Source organism: Myxocyprinus asiaticus, chromosome 46 (genome assembly GCF_019703515.2).
Source record: "Myxocyprinus asiaticus isolate MX2 ecotype Aquarium Trade chromosome 46, UBuf_Myxa_2, whole genome shotgun sequence".
Classification (NCBI taxonomy): Eukaryota; Metazoa; Chordata; class Actinopteri; order Cypriniformes; family Catostomidae; genus Myxocyprinus; species Myxocyprinus asiaticus.
Window position 1 is genome coordinate 23096232 of NC_059389.1, and position 22136 is coordinate 23118367.

The following is a 22136-nucleotide window of genomic DNA, read 5'->3' on the forward strand; positions in this document are numbered from 1 at the left end:
ATGGTTCCAGGCTGGATTGTTCTTTTTTTTTTTTTTTTACAGGAAAGCTCTGAGGTAACCTGTTTTTCAAAGCTGTTTTTCCTGTTCAGCAGCCTTTCAAACGGTGCATACGCATTTACGAGTCTGTTTGTGTGCTGATGGTGGTGTTGGGTTCACATTCTCATCTCTTCCTGCTCCTCCGCCTGTCACGTAAACCATTTGGGCAGAGCTGATTGGCTGGGAGCGTCAGAGTGGCTGAATTATTCAAGGTCATTTGTGAAGGGGTGGTAAAGGGGCATGACTTCAGCAAGAAATTATTGCCAACTGAAGGAGACCACTGGCAAATAATCTCTCAAATACATAAACATGTCATCTTTTACTGTATGAATCTGATTTGATTCTACTGTGGAGAAGGTAAACAAATTAATTATTAATGTATGATGATTCATCAAAATATCATGTCATGGTTATATATGTGTTTGGGATATTGATTTTGAGTGATGGCATTGTAGGTCACAATATTAACAATACATTATTTCTAATTTACTGAATGGAATCTCTAAACTATTAATTAAATCACAAGTTTAAATGGTAAAGTATATATAAAATAGTAGAGGTAGACTGATATATCAGTTTTATCGGTGCCGACAGTTGCATTTTGGGACTATCAGTTATGGCAAAAATCTATGTTGATATATAAAAAAACAAATAAAATATTATTCCTCCGTGTTCCTCTGTGGCCGGCGCTGGTTGATTCTACAGTTGAAAAGGCTTGGTATAACAGTATAACAGCAACATCTAAAGGTGAAATAAAAACAACCATCATTGACAATATTCATCCATATTTTCGACCTATAATATACACTGATATATACGTAGAACTGGATTGTTGACACAACAGTAAACTGCCTGTAGGAGGTGAAGCCACTGGAAGTGTTAGTATGCCCAAACTGTTATAGAGCATCAATGTTTGACTGGCGAAAACACCCCCGTTTCACCATCTCCGACCTCCGGATATGATAGTTGCATTTTACACTCTAGTGACAATCATGTTTAATATTTAATTTTGTTTGTTCTGCATAATATTCGTTAAGAGGGAGAAGATATACGTGGATCATGATGTCAGAGCATTCACCTGTTCAGTATATCAGTGCAGCACAACGATCAACAAAAGAAGCGGCAAAACTGTCCATAAGTTGAAATGGAAGCATGAAAAGCTGCAATATCTGCTTGTTTAGGGTGACAATAAATCTTTACACCCGAAAGGGACTTTAAAATAGTCAGACTGGGATTTCTAAATCACCTTAAATGCCCGGGATTTGCCCGTTTTTATAGTGATGTGCTCTCTGACAATCATGTTTAAAAACCACGTTGATCGGGAGGCCATGGATGCGGAAGACTTGATTAATGACCACTACCGCTGTCTCCCTCACTGAGGGTAATTTGGGGAGGGGAATGAAATGAGTCACCTTCGAGAACTGGTCCACTACAGTCAAAACGACTGTGTTGCCATGGGAGGGGGGAGACCAGTTACAAAGTCCATGGCTATTTGTGACCAGGGTCTCGAAGGGACTGACAGCGTTTGGAGGAGCCCTGCCAGGGGGTTACAGGGGGTCTTATTAGTCGCACAAACTGGACAAGTGGCAACGAACTGGCGAATGTCCCGTGCAAGCGATGGCCACCAGAAACGCTGTCTAATGAGCGTCTGGGTACGAGTAGCCTCCGGGTGGCAGACGACGGTAGATGAGTGACCCCACTGAAGGATGTGCGTTAGAACTGATCGTGGAACAAACAGCTTGCACACTGTACATGTGGCGGGGGGCGCGGTGTTACGTAGCGCAGTGTAGATTTTAGCCTCCACCTCCCAGGATACCATGCCCACCACTCAAGGGGTGGAGAGGATGGAATCCACTGGGGTGGTGGAGGTCTCGATTTCGAAACATCGAGATAAGGAATCTGGCTTGATGTTTTTGGAGCCCAGGTATTATGACAGCATGAAATCAGAACATGTGAAATACAACGCCCAACGAGCCTGCTTAGAGTTAAGATGTTTAGCGCTACGGATGTACTCTAGGTTCTTGTGATCAGTCCAAACCATGAAAGGTATCCCCGAACCCTCTAACCAATGTCCATACACACTCCCTTGGAGGAAACAATGAGTCCCAAGAACGGAACGATTGTGCATGAAAAGCACACTTCTCCGCCTTGACAAACAGCCGATTCTCCAACAGCCACTGAAGCACCTGCCTGACCTGCCACACATAGTCCTGCATATTCTGGGAGAAGATCAGAATATTGTCAAGATAAACAAAAACAAAATGATCGACCATGTCTTTTACACGTCATTCACGAGCCCCTGAAAGACAGCAGGGGCATTGACCAATCCGAAAGGCATGACCAAATATTCAAAGTGCCCCCTATGAGTGTTAAATGCCATCTTCCACTAATCCCCCTTCCTGATACGGACCAGGTGATAAGCGTGCGTAGGTCCAACTTCGTTAAGACAGACACCCCCTGCAAGAGTTCGAAGGCTGAGGACATCAACGGCAAAGGATAACGGTTCTTCACTGTGATGTCAATCAGCCCCCGATAATCTATGCAGGGTCTAAGCGAGCCATCCTTCTTCTCCACGAAGAGTAACCCCACCCCTGCGGGCAAAGAGGAAGGGCAGATGAGAATGGCTGCTAAAGAATCATTTATATATCTGTTCATGGCCTCCCTCTCGGGAGCCGAGGATGAGGAGGGAGGGTGACGACGCGGGACTGGCTGAACACCGCCCCAAGTCATGGTATGCCAACAGTACTCCGGACAAATCCACCGGCTCATCCTGCAATGAAACACAAGACTGGACAGGGGAGACAGCAATGTGAAGAACAAAAAGAGCTCCAAGCAAGGACTGTGTTGGTTGCCCAGTCTATGTGTGGGTTGTGCATTACCAACCAGGGATGTCCCAGCACAACTGGGGTCAATGGGGATCGGATGAGATAGAAGGACAACTGTTCAGTGTGGTTACCGGACACAAAGGTGATTGGTTTCATGGAATGGGTGACGACTGTGTCTGTGTCAATGAAATTCCCTTCGGCACCGGAATCCACCAAAGCCGAAATTGTATGACTGTCCGTTCCAGTCTGCAGCCGGGCCGGGAGAGGTGTGCGATGTCCGGTGGCTTTGTCCAAGGGTGTCGTGCTCGCCAGTAACCCCCATACTACTGATGAGCATTGTCTTTTAACAGTCATGTTGCAGAGACGTGGCCCGATTGGCCACAAGAAAAACATAACCCCTTAAGAAGCCACAGCGGCCTTTCCTGATGTGACACCGGAAGTCTACCACCTACAGGGGCTCAGAGTCGAGACAAGAGTCAGGTGATCTGGTAGGAGTAGCGGGTCGTGGGTGAAGATTAGCTGCCCGAGAGGGTGAAGAGCGGCGTCGACAATGATCACAACGCTGAGTCAGCTGTTGATCGACTTGGATGGCCAGGTCCACCAAATCGCCGAATCGAGGGGGAGGATCCAAAGGATAAATCTCGTCCTGGATAGCATCAGAAAGTCCTCGCAAGTACAGGTCACACATAGCGTGATCGTTCCAATCGCTGAAGGCGGCTAGGGTGGGACAGTCCTGATAAAATCCTCCCAGTCTCCTGAACTTGAGCTGCATGGTCAAACACTCGGTGAAGTTCACAGGATAAAGCTTCATAGGTGGAGCAGCACAGATGTCGGTTATCCCACATTGCCATTCTCTATTCTCTAGCCCTTCCGGAGAGGAGCATGATTACACACGCAATTTTCATCATGTCTGAGGAAAACATGGAGGGCTGCAAGGAGAAGAACAGTGAGCATCGCAAGAGAAAAGCTCTAACAGATCCCTCACCTGAGAACGGAGGTGGAGGAAGGATGCATGCCTCTGGGCGCCATGGGCCGTGGGAAGCTGCCAAAGGAGATGGGGGTGTGTCCTATGCGGGACTGGGATCGAGAGGAGGGCGGAGCTGCTGGACCACCACGGTGAGTTCCGCAAGCTGCGAAACCATCATATCCAGAGCGCAGTTAGAAGCAGAGATTTGATCTTGGTGTCATCCAAGCAGAGCTCCTTGTTGTGAAAGGGCGTAGTGAAGAGTAGTCTCCTTCGCTGGGTCCATGGTGGCCAATTTATTCTGTCAGAGGGTGAGGGGAGACAAAGGGACCCAAAAATGAGTTTATTAACAGTGTTTGTAATCAAGGGCAGGTGCACCCGGCACCGGCTGCAGTGATGAGCAGAGTCAAAAGCTATAGCTGCTCAGAAGTCTAAGGAATGAGTGTGTTAGTATGATGAGTGCATGCGCTGTGGAAGTCAAGAGCAATCTGAAGAGAGTCCGTTGAAGCTGGCATGGTGCGAAGCAAAGCCCAGGCGAGTTTCTCCCTCGACACGTGGGCAGAGACTGAGGAATCCTCCTCCAAGGGAACTGTGCGACAATACAGGCAACCAACAGACACACGAGCAATCTCCAACTAAACAAGAAAGCACAGTTAATACTTGACAGTGAAAAATAAACTGGCAAAGAAAGAGGGAATACACAAGGAATAAGTAGGGAATCAGTGAGAAGCAGGTAGCACAGGCGAGTAAATCATTGCCATGATCAGCGCCTCCCCGGGAACGATCAGCGTTCCCATGGAAACACTGATCACGCGTGTCAGCTCCAGCTGTGAGACACGAGGGAGAGAGAAAAAAAAAACAACAGTATGAACAGGCACAAATGCCGGAACCGTGACAAAAGGAGGACTGCATATGTTTTATACAAACCATTTCTGGATGTAAATTTCACAACAATTTGGTGAATGACAAGTAACCCAATAACCAAGGATACAAAAATGGTTAAAATGCTGTTTATGTATAGAAGCTTTAGAGCATTTAACAGACTGTGGGGGCTGTTGTTTTATATGTAGGCATTGGATTGAAGTGTGGATTGAAGTGGAACCTCGTGCGAGCCAGCGTCCACATGCTTGGATGTTGTTTCCTTTGCTATATGCAACGCATAATTTAAATGAATTTTTTCTGACTGAACACTGTTCACAACACTCTAGAATGTAATTTAAACGTTAAAATTCTGAGGCACTGAGTCATGTGACACAACAACATGACGTTAATTTCTGTGAAGCGCTTCTACGGGTGCAGAGCAAACAAAAGTGCCTCTGGTAAGAAATCTCTTAAAGTTTTTTCATTGAAACCTGTTTGGGTTTAAAGAGTAGCGTCTCTAGTTTCGTTTGATATGCCACTTTAAAAAATTCCTTAATTGTTTGCGCGTCAATGCGCTGATAAACATGATGTCCACATATGTGGATTTTAGGACATTATTCCCTCAAAAGTTGAAAAAACATGTTAGGTTTTTTTTATTAACCTTCAACATTAACACATCTGTGGGTCACTTAGCTTCATTTTAAAATACATTTTGTTATATTTTATTTTGTTATCACTGTACAATACAGTTCTATTCATTAACATTAGTAAATGCATTCCTATATTTACTGTGCATTTTCACATTGAGAATCGATGGGTTCATCCAAAAGTTCTCTATGCAAGTGCATTCACTCCTAAAATTTGACCAAATGTTCAGTTTCAGGCTGCAGATGATATTTGGACCTCTCAATATGTTTGGCAGACATGGGACAATGGTAATCAGTACATAGATTCAGAATTTATAATGTATGATTTTATTTTAACATGGTTGGCAGTGATTGGATGATGCTGGCCATTACTTTGAATCAGAATTATGCTAATTTCTCATGTAATGTTTGTAACGTCTCAAAAACAGGAATAACCAACACTCCTGGAAACATAATAAACAATTTGATGAAAAAAATTCTATAGCTTGGTAATATTTAAAAATTTCACAACTTAGTCCCGCTATCCACATATGTGGACATCATTTTTTAGGAAAATGATTTGCTCTAGAAAAAAAAGTCTTCTTTATTAGGTGCTACTAGTAACAAATCATAAAGGGAAATGAAAAATGCAAGCCCTTAACTATACGGGTGTCAGGTGTATTTTGTTGATTCATGTCTTTTATTTTGAAATTCTAGTTCCTGTTTCATGTCATGTTTTCCTGTTTCCCTTGTCATGTGACTTCTGTTTTCCCTCCATGTTCATGTGTCATGTTTTCATTGGTTTATTGTTTAATTAACTTGTTATGAGTTCTGTTTGTTCATTGGTTTATGTTCTCCCATGTCTTGTATTTAAGCCCTCATGTTTTCATTGTCTAGTTGTCAAGTATTGGATGTGAATGTTGTTTTGTTGTCAAGTCAAGTCAAGCCAAGCCATAGTCAAGTCTAGTTTATGTCAAGTTCATGTTTTTGTTAAATCACGTTTATAGTTAGGGTTTTGGATTCACTTTTGTAAATAAACTGCACTTGGGTTCTCATCTTCATCATCGTCTTCGTCTTCATCATTGCCGCAGCCAACAATGTTACAGAATACTTGACCACCCATGAACCCAGCAGTTTTACTTCTGCGCCTTCGTCAGGGCAATCGTCCCCTGGAGGACTATGTCGAGGACTTCTGCGGTCTAGCCTGCCAGGTGGACTTTAATGAGGTTGCCCTCAAAGACTGTTTCAGATTTGGATTGAATGAGTCCATTTCTTTTTTGATGCCTGGCAGTCGCAGTTCCCTCAGCCTGGTTCAATATATCGACCTCGCCCTACGGATCATTGGTTCCATGTTTACTGTGGGGGAGGTGGATGCTGAGCCAGAGTTCCACGACATGGCCACCGCCGAGCCAGAGTTCCACGACATGGCCGCCGCCGAGCCAGAGGTCCACGTCATGGCCGCCGCCGAGCCAGAGTTCCACGTCATGGCCACCGCCGAGCCAGAGCTCCACGTCATGGCCACCGCCGCGCCAGAGTTCCACGTCATGGCCGCCGCCGAGCCAGAGTTCCACGTCACGGCCGCCACCGAGCCAGAGTTCCACGTCACGGCCGCCGCCAAGCCAGAGTTCCACGTCACAGCAACGCCTCAGCCTGCTCCATGCCACGTCACAGCAACGCCTCAGCCTGCTCCATGCCATGTCACCGCAACACCTCAGCCTGCTCCATGCTATGTCACCGCAACGCCTCAGCCTGCTCCATGCCACGTCACAGCCACACCTGAGCAGTGGGACCTGGAGATGGTTCCCACCCTTATACCCACCCTTAGTTCTCCTGAGCAGGCAAGGGGAACTGTCGGCCCTCCGATCCCACCTGGACCCTTTGAGCCCTGGACTTCGCCTTGGCCTGTCTGTCCCTTGACATTGCCTCAGCTCGGCGTTCCCTCGGCTCCACTACGGTCCTTCAGCCTGTCGGCTGTGCCGGGGTCCCTCGTCCCTCCGGCTCCTCCTTGGTCTGTCGGTCACCTGGCTCCGCTTTGGCTCTCCGATCCTCTGGCTGCGCCTCGTCCCTCCGATCTGTCAGCTTCACCGGGGACCTCCTTCCCTACGGATCCCTACTTCACCTTGGTCCTCAGTCCCACCGGCTCCACCTCAGTCTTCCGATCCCTCAGCTCTGCCTTGCTCCTCCGAGCCTCCAGCACCACCCTGGCCCTTCGAGTCTTTGGCTACTCTCCGGGCACCATGTTCCATGGCTCCGCCCCTCGAGCCTCTCACGGCTCCGCCTTCCATGGCTCCGCCCCTTGAGCCTCTCATGGCTCCACCCCCCACGGACTTTGCCTTGGTCCCATGCCCCTCGCCCTTTCTCGCCATGCCACGCCCCACACCTCAAGACACCCCCCCCCAGCTCCCTACAGAACTTTGAATTTATGTCATGTTTTACGTGTTTTGTTTATGTGTTGGGGTGTCAGGAGCCACCCCTTAGTGGAGGGGATATGTCAGGTGTATTTTGTTGATTCATGTCTTTTATTTTGAAATTCTAGTTCCTGTTTCATGTCATGTGTTCCTGTTTCCCTTGTCATGTGATTTCTGTTTTCCCTCCATGTTCATGTGTCATGTTTTCATTGGTTTATTGTTTAATTAGCTTGTTTTGAGTTCTGTTTGTTCATTGGTTTATGTTCTCCCATGTCTTGTATTTAAGCCCTCATGTTTTCATTGTCTAGTTGTCAAGTATTGGATGTGAATGTTGTTTTGTTGTCAAGTCAAGTCAAGCCAAGCCATAGTCAAGTCTAGTTTATGTCAAGTTCATGTTTTTGTTAAATCATGTTTATAGTTAGGGTTTTGGATTCACTTTTGTAAATAAACTGCACTTGGGTTCTCATCTTCATCATCATCTTCATCATTGCCGAAGCCAACAACGTTACAATGGGCTTTTGGTAATTTTTTGATGGTGGCAGACTATACATTGGTTTGGAAATATACAATAGCCAAGCTGTTTTTGTGGGCTGGTTAAAAATATTAAAGACTACAGGGAGTCTTAGGGTCAATTCAAACTAAGTCCAGCACGAAAAGCATGTATGACAAAATCTTTAAACAATGAACTTCACAGACAAAATATCCCAAAAGTCTGAAAATTTCCAAATTTTTTGACCAATGAATTTTTCAAGACTTTTCCATGACCTTTCCAGACATTTCTGATTACTGGAAATTGATTTTTCCACAATCATTTAATTCAGACCTATTGGCTAATGAATCATTTAGACCGATTCGTGAACCATTTCAACTAATTAATTGAAAAAAAGTTCAGACTCAAAAGAAAAATTCACTCACAAATCGAACATTTCTACAGTATGTCTTGCGAGAAAGTTTTACTCTACAAAAGCTCTAAACTGGAGCAATATCTTACATCATTACATATTTTAGAGAAGAGTAAAACTAGAAAAAATTATATTCACTATAGAAATTTATTTTTTAAATACATTTTCATGACTTTTCCGGCCTGGAAAACAAAATCTAAAAATTATCTGATATTTCCAAATTTTCCATGACCGTGAGAACCAAGAAATATTTTGTGAAAATATTTTGTCTATTTTTACTAAAAAAATACAGCATTGGTGTGAATTGTTTTGGTTTAAAACACTGCTTGCAAATGTTTCATGTCATTAAAGGAACAGTTTACCCCAAAATTAAAATGTATTTATTATTTACTCACCCAATGTCACTCTAAACCCATATGAATTTGTTATGTGTAACATAAAAGGAAAAACTGGAAAAAGTTTATTTATGTATTTTTTTGCCATATAATGTAAGTGAATAGTGACTCCGGGCTGCAAAGCTCCAAAAAACACTGCACAAGTCGTATCGTCTACTTTCATTCTGGTTTTAAGGTTTTTTTTTTTTTTCGTCCTTTTTAGAGCTTGACAGCCAAAAGTCAATATTCACTTTCATTATATGGCAAAAAAACGTCATGGTTACTGGTGTAACCTCCGTTCCCTGATGGAGGGAACGAGATGTTGTGTCGATGTAGTGACACTAGGGGTCACTCTTGGGAGCCCGAGACACCTCTGGTCTTTGATAAAAGGCCAATGAAAATTGGTGAGTGGTATTTGCATGCTACTTCCCCAGACATACGGGTATAAAAGGAGCTGGTATGCAACCATTCATTCAGGTTTTATGCTGAGGAGCCGATATAAGGTCCGGCCATTTCAGCGGGTAGTTCAGCACTGTGGCAGGAGGGACACAACGTCTCCTTCGCTCCATCAGGGAATGGAGGTTATACCAGTAACCATGACGTTCCCTATCTGTCACTCATTCGACGTTGTGTCGATGTAGTGACACTAGGGGTCGCTATACGAAACGCCACAACTGGCTGAACTGTGTTACGTGAACTGGCGGTGTGTGGTGGGCAGACTACTGTGTGCCTCATAGCCAGCACACCAGGTCAAAACATAACCTCCCCCAACATAGTTATGAGTGTCGAACGGCCTTTTTTTGGGGACAAGTTGACTACCCAAAGATAGAGACAGGCTTAACCCAGTCGTGGCCTCTTTTCCCCTTCTCTTTTTCCACTCCCTAAAAAGAAGGGGGATTATCTGACTGGGCCGCCAGGTCTAGTCGGGGGGTGTACCTCCCAAGGGGAAGACACCGCGGAGACCACACCTCACCCAAAGAGAGGGGGGGATATTTAATTGGAAGAATACGTCACATGGTCTTTCCAACCATGTGGAGAGCCTTCAAGGTAGATCCTGCCCAATGGGGGAGGAGTTACTACAAACATGGAGACTGGGGCAGAGGGGCTCTGCCCAAGGAAGATGCAGTTTGCCAGCAGGGAAATGAACTAGCGGAAGATATATATCGCATGGGGTTAGCCTTACAGGGAACCACCATATGCGGAGCACCTACCCCAGAACAGGGCTCTTAGTTAGCGCGTGTACTGGGCCGGCAGCGAGTCTCTCCGAAAACTCGACTGTCACAGGGCTCGGAGGAAGTCAACCAGGGAACAAAGTTTGTGAACACTACTGGGAATTAATGGCGCACGTCTTCAGCTCCAAGGGAGGTGGAAGGCGCTATGTGCAAGCGATACACCAGGCCGGCTATCCCGGGCTTATCCGCTTGTGTTGCATGCCACTACCTGGGACGAAACCGGTTCCACCCGGAGGTTGTAGAACCTTGCAAAGGTGTTGGGTGTTGCCCAGCCCGCTGCTCTGCAAATGTCTGTTAGAGAGGCACCTCTGGCCAGGGCCCAGGAAGCCGCTACATCTTGGGCAGAATGGGCTCGTAGCCCTACCGGGGGCGGCATGTTCTGGGCGAGATATGCCATAGTTATGGCATCAATGAGCCAGTGGGCGATCCTCTGCTTGGAGACAGCGCTTCCTTTCCGCTGTGCACCAAAGCAGACAAAGAGCTGCTCAGAGATTCTAAAGCTCTGCGTGCAATCCAAATAGATGCGTAAAGCGTGCACCGGACACAGCAATGACAGAGCTGGGTCTGCCTCCTCCTGGGGCAGTGCTTGCTGGTTCATCACCTGGTCCCTAAAAGGGGTGGTGGGAACCTTGGGCACATAGCCCGGTCGGGGTCTCAGGATCACGTGAGAGTAACCCGGACCGAACTCCAGGCACGTTTCGCTGACAGAGAACGTTTGCAGGTCACCTACCCTCTTGATGGAAGTGAGCGCAGTCAGGAGGGCAGTCTTCAAGGAGAGTGCCTTTAGCTCGGCTGACTGCAAAGGCACAAAGGGGGCTCTCTGTAGACCCTGAAGAACTACGGAGAGATCCCATGAGGGAACGAGGTGCGGTCTGGAGGGATTCAGCCTCCTGGCACCTCTTAGGAACCTGATGATCAGGTCGTGCTTCCCTAAGGACTTACCGTCGACTGCGTCGTGGTGTGTTGCTATGGCGGCAACGTACACCTTCAAGGTGGAAGGGGACAGCCACCCTTCCAACCTCTCCTGCAGGAAGGAAAGCACTGATCCGACTGCGCATCTCTAGGGGTCTTCACGTCGGGAAGAACACCACTTAGCGAATAGACGCCACTTAAAGGCATACAGGTGCCTCGTAGAGGGGGCCCTAGCCTGAGTGATCATGTCTACCACCACGGGTGGTAGACTGCTTAGGTCTTCCGCGTCCTGTCCAGGGACCAGACATGGAGATTCCAGAGGTCTGGGCGTGGGTGCCAGAGGGTGCCCCGTCCCTGAGAAAGAAGGTCCTTCCTCAGGGGAATTCGCCAGGGGGGAGCTGTCGCGAGGAGCATGAGGTCTGAGAACCACGTCTGGGTGGGCCAATAGGGTGCTACCAGGACGACCTGCTCCTCGTCCTCCCTGACCTTGCACAGGGTCTGTGCAAGCAGGCTCACTGGGGGAAACGCATATTTGCGTAGGCCAGGGGGCCAGCTGTGTGCCAGCGCATCTATGCCGAGGGGAGCCTCGGTGAGGGCGTACCAGAGCGGGCAGTGGGAGGATTCTTGGGAGACGAACAGGTCTACCTGTGCCCGTCCGAATCGACTCCAAATCAGCTGGACCACCTGAGGGTGGAGTCTCCACTCTCCCCTGAGGGAAACTTCCCATGGTGCCATGCCCATCTCGGGACTCGAGTCTGGAGCCAGTGCTGAAGCAGCCTCATATGCATCAACCCGAGCGGGGTGGCCACCGCCGAGGATGCCATATGCCCCAGGAGCCTCTGAAAAAGTTTCAGTGGAACCGCTGTTCCCTGTTTGAACGCCTTCAAATAGGCCAGCACCAACTGGGTGCGCTCGTTCGTAAGGCGCGCCGTCAAGGAGACTGAGTCCAACTCCAAACCGAGAAAAGAGATGCTCTGAACCGGGAGGAGCTTCCTCTTTTCCCAGTTTACCCGAAGCCCTAGTCGGCTGAGGTGTGAGAGCACCAGGTCCCTGTGTGCACACAACACGTCTTGAGAGTGAGCTAGGATTAGCCAGTCATCGAGATAGTTGAGAATGCGAATGCCCACCTCCCTTAGCGGGGCAAGGGCAGCCTCTGCGATCTTCGTAAAGATGCGAGGAGACAGGGACAGGCCGAAAGGGAGGACTTTGTACTGATACGCCTGACCCTCGAACGCAAACCACAGGAAGGGTCTGTGTCGAGGAAGGATTGAGAAGTGGAAGTACGCATCCTTCAGGTCTATCGCCGCGAACCAATCTTGATGCGAGACACTCGCCAGAATGCGTCTTTGCGTCAGCATCTTGAATGGGAGTCTGTGTAAAGCCCGGTTCAGTACTCGCAGGTCCAAGATTGGCTGCAACCCAACGGCTTTTTTCGGTACGATGAAGTAGGGGCTGTAAAACCCTTTCTTCATCTCGGCTGGAGGGACAGGTTCTATCGCGTCCTTCCGTAGGAGGGTAGCGATCTCTGCGCGCAGGGTGGTGGCGTTTTCGCCCTTGACCAAGGTGAAGTGAATACCGCTGAACCTGGGCGGGTGCATGGCGAACTGAATCGCGTAGCCGAGTCGGACGGTCCAGATCAGCCACCGCGACAGATTGGAAAGCGCGAGCCACGCGTCCAAATTCCGCGCAAGGGGGACCAAGGGGACAACGTTGTCGGACGTACCGGCAGGTGGGGCCTCGTGGAGGGGTGGAGCGCGAGGTGCCACAGCACGTTGTGGCCGTGCTGAGTCTAGGGACATCGAAGCACTTACCTGGCTCCTTGTGACCACCCCCGGAACAGCCTGGGATGGGGGAGGAAGAGGCCTGCCCTCGTAACCCGTGGAGGCTGCCACATCGGGGGCGGCTGTGTGCCACAGCTGGGCGCTCAGGGGCGGAAAGGGCACCGCTGGAGCGCCAATCCTGCAAGAAAAAGCCCGTGGATGGTAGTCGTGGTGACAACCGTACGCACCGGGTACGTGACCCAGGGAGGAAGGAAGCCGCTCTTTTGCTGAACTGTTGGGTACCGCAGCCACTTGGGCATGCGGCGAAATCAAACAAAAATGCAACAAAAGATTTTCCACCCGGCCCTCCACTGGGGGATGGAGTGGTCTACCAGCTCCAAATGAGTGGGTTCCCTCGTCCCTGGGTTGCCCATCTCAGGGGCACTTCGAGGACCTCCGTGGGTTCTTCGGCGCCGGCTATGAGACGGGTGGCGTCGGCTTCCTGCGGTGGGCTCCATGCCGGGGCCGGACCATAGGGGTGGGCTGTGGTGAAGCCGGTGCAGTCACCACAGGGGGACGCCCTTGGCGACGAGCAGAAAGGGTGCGGGATCTCACCGTTGAGAACTGCTGGGCAAAGTCCTCGACGGTGTCGCCGAATAGGCCCGCCTGGGAAATGGGGCAGCAAGGAACCGTGTCTTGTCAGCCTCGCCCATCTTGACCAGGTTGAGCCAAAGGTGGCGCTCCTGGACCACTAGTGTGGCCATTGTCTGCCCGAGAGACCGCGCTGTGACCTTCGTCGCCCAGAGGGCGAGGTCGGTTGCCAAGCGCAGTTCCTGCATCAAATCTAGGGCAGAACTACCCTCGTGCAGTTCTTTCAGCGCCTTGACTTGGTGGACCTGCAGGAGAGCCATGGCGTGCAGGGCAGAGGTGGCTTGTCCAGCAGCACTGTAGGCTTTAGCCGTCAGGGACAATGTGAGCTTACAGGGCTTGGATGGGAGCTTAGGGCGTCCACGCCAGGTGGCGGCCCTCTGCAGGCATAGGTGCACCGCGAGCGCCTTATCCACCGGGGGAATCGCCATATAGCCTTGGCCGTCCCGCCATCGAGGGTAGTGAGAGCGGGGGAACTGCGGAGTCGGGGCCGGGCAGTGAAAGGTGCCTCCCACGACTTCGTCAGCTCCTCATGCACTTCTGGGAAGAATGGCACTGGAGCAGGGCGCGGCTGCTTTGAGCGGCACCGCGAGCCCAGAAACCAATCATCAAGCCGTGAGGGTTCAGGGGAGAGCGGAGGGTTCCACTCTAACCCGGCGCTCGCGGCCACCCGAGAAAGCATGTCCGTCATTTCGGCATCGGCCTGTGACTGGGCGAACGTCCCCGAAGGGGGAAGCCCAGCTGAGGCTTCTGCGTCCGACTGGACAAATGCCCGCTCTCCGATGCTGCGCTCGAGAGCTCATCATATTCTCGAGCTCCGAACAAGAAGCCAGACTTGCCGTGAGATGAGCCGGCGAACACATCCGGAAGCCCGATTGGGGCAGACGAGCGTGCTGGGGAATGGGAGGTCCGCGGGGGGATACCCGGCGGAGACGATCCCATTGGGGTCCCCAAATCGCCCCCAGTGCTAGCAGCGCTTGCCTCATACCCGTAGGTAGAAGGACCGAGGCGGGGAGCTGCTGGGATGGCTTGCTTTCTTACGAAAGCAAGCTGCGACCGCAACATTGCCATGGTCATGTTCTCGCAGTGAGAACATGAACCATTCACAAACGCTGCTTCCATGTGGGTCGCGCCCAGACACGAAAGACAGCGATCATGACCATCCGAAGTTGAGAGATAACGACCGCAACCAGGAATAACACACAATCGGAAAGGCATCTCTGAAAAGACACGTCTTTAAAAAGACGTTCAGTGTGTGCGCTCTTTTAGAGAAATATATACTCTTTTAGAGGGGAAAAATGCTCTTTCAGGAAATATACTCTCTAGTTTTTCTGCCGAAGCGCCCAGGGGCGTTCTCTGCAGTGCACCAGTGCAGAGGAGGGAGAAGCCGCTGAAATGCACCATCAGATCCAGCAGAGGTGAATGAACAGTGATATTCAGCTCAATGAGCATGACCGTTCGGCTCCGAAGAGAAAATCTGAATGAGTGGTTGCATACCAGCTCCTTTTATACCCGTATGTCCGGGGGAGTGGCATGCAAATACCACTCGCCCATTTTCATTGGCCTTTTATCAAAGACCAGAGGTGTCTCGGGCTCCCAAGAGTGACCCCTGGTGTCACTACATCGACACAACGTCGAGTGAGTGACAGATAGGGAACATGTCATTTTTTTTAAAATGTTTCCTTTTGTGTTCCATGGAAGCAAAAAAAAGTCATATGGTTTCGGAGTGACATTAGGTTATATCCAATATTACAACATTTTTGTCATGACAACAAAACCCTGTAATCCCAGTACTGAATATAATTTTACATAGATAAGGTTAGTCAGTGATTGTATCACACTTAACTCATGTTAACATGTTAACATATATATAATAATATAATGTCTTGTGGCTATACTTTAAAATTATTTTAGCATTAATAGACTGTAGAGAGATCAGAGAGATGTATATTATAAATACTCACTGTAACAGGTCCGGATCCATGAGAGCAGCAGACTGCAGTAGCTGCAGTATGTGTGAGGACTCTGAAGAGCTGCTCAGATCTCCATCCCTGCAGCTCTTTGCCGTCACCTTGGACAGACTGGAGCAGCTGAGGGCCAGTTCCAGAGCATCCATCCAACAGCGGCCTGGAGCAGCCGGAAAGATATTTCACAATCAGCTACATTAGGTTGCAGTCAGGTTCATACAAAATCTCAATTTAAATGCAAAATTCTTCTTTTGACTGAGGAACACTGTCAACAAAATATTTCTGCATGCATTAAATCTGATATTTTTCCTACTATATGACCAATGTAATTCACAAATGCTTAGAAAAAAACAACAGACAGAAAAATAAATGGACGAGCACACTTGCTCACCATCAGATTCAGATGCTGCCCTGAAGATCAGGTAATTACTAGGCAAAGGTTGTGTAATGGAGCCCACCGTTTCTCCTTTAGGACCCTGAAAATATAAAGCAAAAGTACCAATCAATCTACTCATATAAGTGCAACCAAAGAGCACAAAGTGTTTATGAGACACTGAAGTCTAACCTTCATGCCCCATATAGACTTGTCCAGTGGATGGTAGACTTTGAAGCAGAAACCATCTTTCTTCGAGGGTCTTTCAATGAGTTTGCAGGTGCTGAGAAGTATCGTCCCCACCCAGTGCTCTGAATCAGGGGTCTTATATATCACAAGAATGCCAGGCCTCAGGACGCACCACAATTTCGTCCAACTCTTCAGTGTCCCTCGAATCTGATAAAAAAAAGTCCCAGAAACCCATCTTAATGGTTGCCAGCTATTGGGAAATGACTGATTATGGTTACAGTGAAAACCAATGAGGTTTGCCAATGGTGTTTATGATACCTTAAGCCAGTTGGACATTATAACCACACTTGGATCCTTAAGGGCACTGAAGAGCTCTTTCGCAACCCTCTTCTTTTCCTGTCGATAATTCATTTTCTGAACCTGGGATATACATCAAGCATTATTGCATTACTATATGTGTATTTTTAAAGGGATAGTTCACCCAAAAATGGTACCATACCCTGATGCCATCCCAGATGTATATGACTTTTTTTTTTCTGCAGATTACAAACAGAGATTTTTAGAAGAATATCTCAGCTCTGTCCATCAATACAATGCAAGTCAACAGGGTCCAAAACTTTGAACCTCAAAAAAGCACAAAAAGGTAGCATAACAGCAATCCATATGACTCCAGTGGTAAAATTAATGTCTTCAGAAGCGATATGATAAGTGTGGGTGCGAAACAGATCAATATTTAAGTCTTTATTGCAATAAATTCTCCTCCCTGCCCAATAAGTGGTGATATGCACGTAGAATGCATAAATGATGAGAATTTTCATTTTTGGTTGAACTATCCCTTTAAAACATTAGCTAGGGGGCATATAGTGGGGCACTGAAATATTGTAATATTGAATCTGAAATATTTATTGTCCATAAATTTGTCAAAATCTTATTACTTTTATTATCAGGTTAAGCTCTGAAACTTCTGCATCCCACTGTAGATTTGCAAGACTTGCAAAATGTCAAAATAAATGCCTTGCTAACCAGCAGAGGGCACTATACACAATATCAAAGAGCCACAAAACAACAACAATTTTTTTAAGTGCCCATATACACATGTTCTGTGCCATCCACCTGCTGGCTTGACATTGTTGTCCACAACCAAGAATAAGCATCTGTTTTGCAAAACTGGGTCAGGAACTCTGCCTGTAGTGGGAAGTACATCATACCTTAAGCGATTCTTTTCTTGCCAGCTTCTCCGTGGGCGAGGAAGACTCTTTCTCCACACCAGTAAACATCCTGGATTCCGACTGAAGGAGAAAAATGTAAACGATGATAAAAGTTTGTTTTAAAAAACAAGATATCTTATCCTTGCTTAACCTTGTTTAAGTAGACTTCATGCAAAATCAACATGACCTTGTTTACTTTTTAAATACACATTCCTGATGTTATTGAGAATGATTCAATGATGCAACCATTTGTCTTTTTAATCTTTTGCCAAAATATAATAACTTGCTTTTCCTCTGAAACGACTATTCTTTTCGTATGTAGTCCCCAAGCCCTCTTATTTTTCAACCCTCTCATCCAACCACATTAAATTTTTCACGATCCAATCAATTCCTGATGGAATTGGACAAATTCAAGTCCCGCTCTGCATTTTTTTCTCAGATTTCCTGTTTTATCCAGATATGTGTTGCGTTACAGAAGTAAAATGGGTTGCAAAGGCCGTTTCATTTTGACTTTCAAAAGTCCCAGCATAATAAAAACACTACACTGCAAATAGAGCTCTGTCCAACAACACCTCTTTCACACTAACTGCAAAAGGCACCAGACTAAATGTAGTAGGTATGTTTGGTCAGCTGTGGGTGTCAGTTGAAGATGAGACCAGAGAATGGAGAAGACAGACATCCTCTCAGACCCAAATTAGCCTCCAACATACAAAAAAAAAAAAAAGAGAGACCAGAAAAATGCTACTGTTATGCTAAAACCTTTATTGTGGAATTGACGACATTCATAAATATTGCTTTAGATCCAGGGATAGTATAGTTTCATATCTCCTATGTGCGAATGAATAATAGGCTTAAAGACCATTTCAAGGACTGTTCGTTGGTGACGTCAAGTGATGTCATTGTTCCATGAACATTTGCTTGAGACTATTTAGAAGAGATGGACCACTTTTATTAAAATGTATGGGAGAAATTGGAATGCCCAACGGCAGCCTACGTTCAACCTGCCTTACAGGTAAAATAGCCAATCACCTTTTAGATACAGAAATCGCCTGTCAATCAACTCGAGAACACGCATGCGCATTAGCTACACAAGACAGTATATTTGCGTTTTTAGCATAATCTGAGGTAAAGAAACACAATTTATTATACTAGTTGTGACGGAACGACACGCCCTTCCCGTGGATCATTGTCACCCCGACTCGTGTTATGGGGCTCACGTGATCCCAGTGAAGTGCCTCATCTCCGCTACCTTTAAACACCGAATGCACCAGTTTTCTTTACCTGCTGGCATCTTTACAGGCCAGGAACGGAGCAGGGAGGGTCCGGTGCGTTAGATGTGTCATGGGACCCACACCCCCAGCGCAAGTTGGAGCACACGTCGCGGTTGATGGGCCAGGATGCCAGGCCACTATTCCGCTCAAGTGCTGAGGCCCAGGGAAGCCAGACCGCTTGAGTGAAGCCGCACAGTGTTGTTAGATTTTACTGCTTGTTTGAAATTTGAACTTTTATCGTAATCTTGACCAACCATTTTGGAGATTTCAATCTTTCCCCATTCAAGTAGATAGGAGCTGTAATTTCATGATGCTTGTTTACATAGAAAAATAGCTGCCAAAACTGCCCAAGAATGTTCCAAAGACGGCCACCGAGTTGACTGACTTACCTTGAAAAAGAGACTTTGTCGAAAAGATCCGCAAATACATCTGGACCGTTCTAATTACTTTGTGTTTGTTTACATTCTTGAAATGGTCTATATACTCGCTCATTACAAACACATGATATGGGCAGTAGGGCTGTGCAAAATAACATATTTTCAAAAATAACTAGTTGATTGTTTGCCGAAAAGACTAGTCGTCTAATCTGTCTTAAAGAAGCCTTGTTACAGCTGATTTCACTTTGCTATGCAGTTGCTAAGGTATTCTGAGTGGTTGTTAGCATATTGCTATTCAGTTGTAACCATTAAAGACACCCGTCTGTATATGTACTGTACATAGGGCAACAGTTAAAAAAAGCAGACTGGATCCAAAAACACAGCTGATACCTAATTAGATCCCTGTATATTTTAGTTTTATGTCTCATATGAGCGAATGAATGACAGGCTTTTACTGTATATTCGCTTATTAAAAACACATAATATGAGCAGCTGCATTTAAAAGGGCCTGAGACATGAAGTCTTATTTACTAAAAGCTTTCAGTGCATCAAAGACTGTTTTGACAGCAAAACGGATAAGAGAGACTGTGATTGGATGAACCTTGACATGTGTTAATTGCATTTCATTTCACTTCCTCTACATTTGCAAAGGTCTAGTAATAGGTTCTTTAATCTTTGATTTAGCAGCTTAGTATTCAGAAAAAAAAATCCTAGTGAAAGGGTAACTAGGCTGAAACAACAGATGTGTAATTAAAATGTAATTCAACAAGCAAGTACAGGGTATTTTCCTTTCCATCTACATTATTATGCATCATCTTTCATGCAAGCAGTCAACCAGCAGATTAACGCACCACGCTGCTGGGAGACCGGGCCGGGCTGACCTCGTCTCTCAGTAAGGGCAAACCGTTCCGCTCTGTTTCATTACCTGCAGAACACACACACGAACATGCATGCGCACACACACCCACACGAGAACACAAATGACTCATTAATATCAAGGAGAATACACTTAATGATTTTAACTACAAAAGGGAAAATGGATACATTTAACGCTATATAAAACAACACTTTTGCTGATTGTGAAAAATGTCATTAGTACATCAGAAAACATCAATACATAGTCAAAGACAACACAAAATCAAAACTGACCCTATTTACTTTCTGAAGAAAAATATGTGGTTCTTGCCTGTGTGTTGTGGGTGGTTGCCAGGGTGTTGCTATGCGGCTGCTAAGGTGTTCTGAGTAATTATTAGCATGTTGCTAAGCGAATGTGAATTGAGTGGTTGTTAGTACATTGCTATGCTATGCTATCTATGTTGCTCAGCTGTTCCAAGTGGTTGTTAGCATGTTGCTCTGTGGCTGCTAAGGTGTTCCAAGTGGTTGTTCTGCCGAGTTCCAGATGAAGTCGGAGATAGGAATACCAGAGTTGAAAATTCCCACTTCCAACCTCAATCCATCTAGTCAATCACGTCATGTCACATGTACACATGTATAATGCACAGTCCTACAGATGCTAGCAAGCTATTAGCTATTTAACAAGAATAACAGTTGAAAACAATTTTTCTTCTGCATGTTCATACATTTCATGCAGTGAAAATACTCTGGCTACAAAACCTGGCTTCAAATTGAGGTCATTGGTTGCCACCATCTTGGAAATTACATCAAATCATGTTTCTTGCTGCAGGTCAGGGTTGATCGATCTACTCGATTGCTTGGACCGAACCAGAGTTTGTTTCCTCCCCCTCCTGCTGCCCGCGCTGGTCTATGTTCACATCATTTTATATGGGCCCATGAGTACAAGCGGCAGCTGTTTACCACTCTAATTAGGTGGCAACTGAAGAAGACGTCACTGTGTTAAATGAAGCATTTAAGTTTGTCTCTTTGGACTTACCATGAAAACTTGCCATGCACAGAACAACAGTTATGTTTGTCTCCCACAGATGCATTGAATGTGCAATGATGTGATGAATATTAGCATTTGTCTGCCGCGAGCCCTTGGGTGTATTGCAAGAGATGTGAAGAATGTAAGTTGCTCTCTGAAGGCGGTGTATTTGGACACAAGCAGGTAGGAGAAATGCATTATATCATAATAATTGTGATCATGAGCCTGCAAAGATGCGAATTATACGTCATCACAAGCAGTTCACTTCTGCAATTTGGTACAATTGCGTTCATATCAGCAGCGAACCGTACCAGAGTTCACATGAGCCGTATCTCAGACCACCTTTTCAAGTGGACTCAAATATGGTTCCCGACTGCGCACTCGAGTTAGAACAACAGCGTTCACATTATCCAAACGAACCAAACTTTGACGTCATTTGACCCTGGGTGTGCACCAAAAGTGCTAGTGTGAAAGCACCCTTATCTGACTTCACAAGTCAGATGTCCAACTTCGAGCGCTGTTCCAGTCATTATTTTCAAGAAGGAGGTGGGAAAAACCAGATTTGTCTGGAAAGCCCCACTAACATGTTGCTATGCAACTGCTAAGTTGTACTGAGTGATTGTTAGCATGTTGGTAAGCGGCTGCTAAGGAGTATTGAATGGCTGTTAACATGCTGGTATGAGGTTGCTAACCCTTACAAAAACCGAGAGTTCTGTGTTGCAAGCTTGCCACAAACTTGCTGCAAATTTGCCACTTATTATTTTCACATGCAAATGACCTTTGCGGCAAACTTTTCATTGACACCAAAGGTTTACTGCAGGTTCATTACTACCAGTAAAGAGCTGCAAACTTCTGACAAACATTTGCGGCAAATCGCAAGCTCATTTTCATGTGAAAAATAATGAATGGGAAATTTGTGGCAAGTTTTTCATAACTCTAGATTTTCGGTGTTCTGATTGATTGTTAGCATGTTACTATGCAGTTGTTAATGTGTACTGATTGGTTGTTAGCATATAGCTATGTGACTGCTAAGGAGGGATGCACCGATACCACTTTTTCTCTTCGTATTTCCCAGCCTGCTAGTGTGTTTTTGGATTTATTGCCTGTTTACTGGATTACCCCTCTGCCTCTCGGATTTACTTGGTTTGCCTTTCTGGACTGTCTGCCTGTGTACTGAACCCTTGCCTGCCTTTTGTTTTCCCTTTATTTTGGTTCTATGTTTTACTATTTATACTGTTATTAAACTGCACATGGATCTTAACACAACTGCCCCGTCGTCTTTGCTACAGAAGACTTCACCCAACATAGATCCAGCAGCTCT

General features: G+C 46.5%; 1 protein-coding gene across 2 annotated transcripts in view; it reads right to left on the reverse strand.

The window, feature by feature from the left end:
* Positions 1-22136, reverse strand: part of LOC127436187 (oxysterol-binding protein-related protein 5-like) — an 83434-nt gene that overhangs the window by 15952 nt on the left and 45346 nt on the right. For both annotated transcript variants that reach the window (XR_007896347.1, XM_051690188.1), the window contains exons 3-8: positions 19785-19858; positions 17286-17366; positions 16396-16497; positions 16081-16284; positions 15907-15991; positions 15513-15675 (exon numbers count right to left, since the gene is read on the reverse strand). Coding sequence is in view for 1 of the 2 variants with exons in the window: in XM_051690188.1 (XP_051546148.1) it covers positions 15513-15675; positions 15907-15991; positions 16081-16284; positions 16396-16497; positions 17286-17366; positions 19785-19858 (709 nt within the window). In the remaining variant the exon portion in view is untranslated. The remainder of the gene's footprint in view (positions 1-15512; positions 15676-15906; positions 15992-16080; positions 16285-16395; positions 16498-17285; positions 17367-19784; positions 19859-22136) is intronic.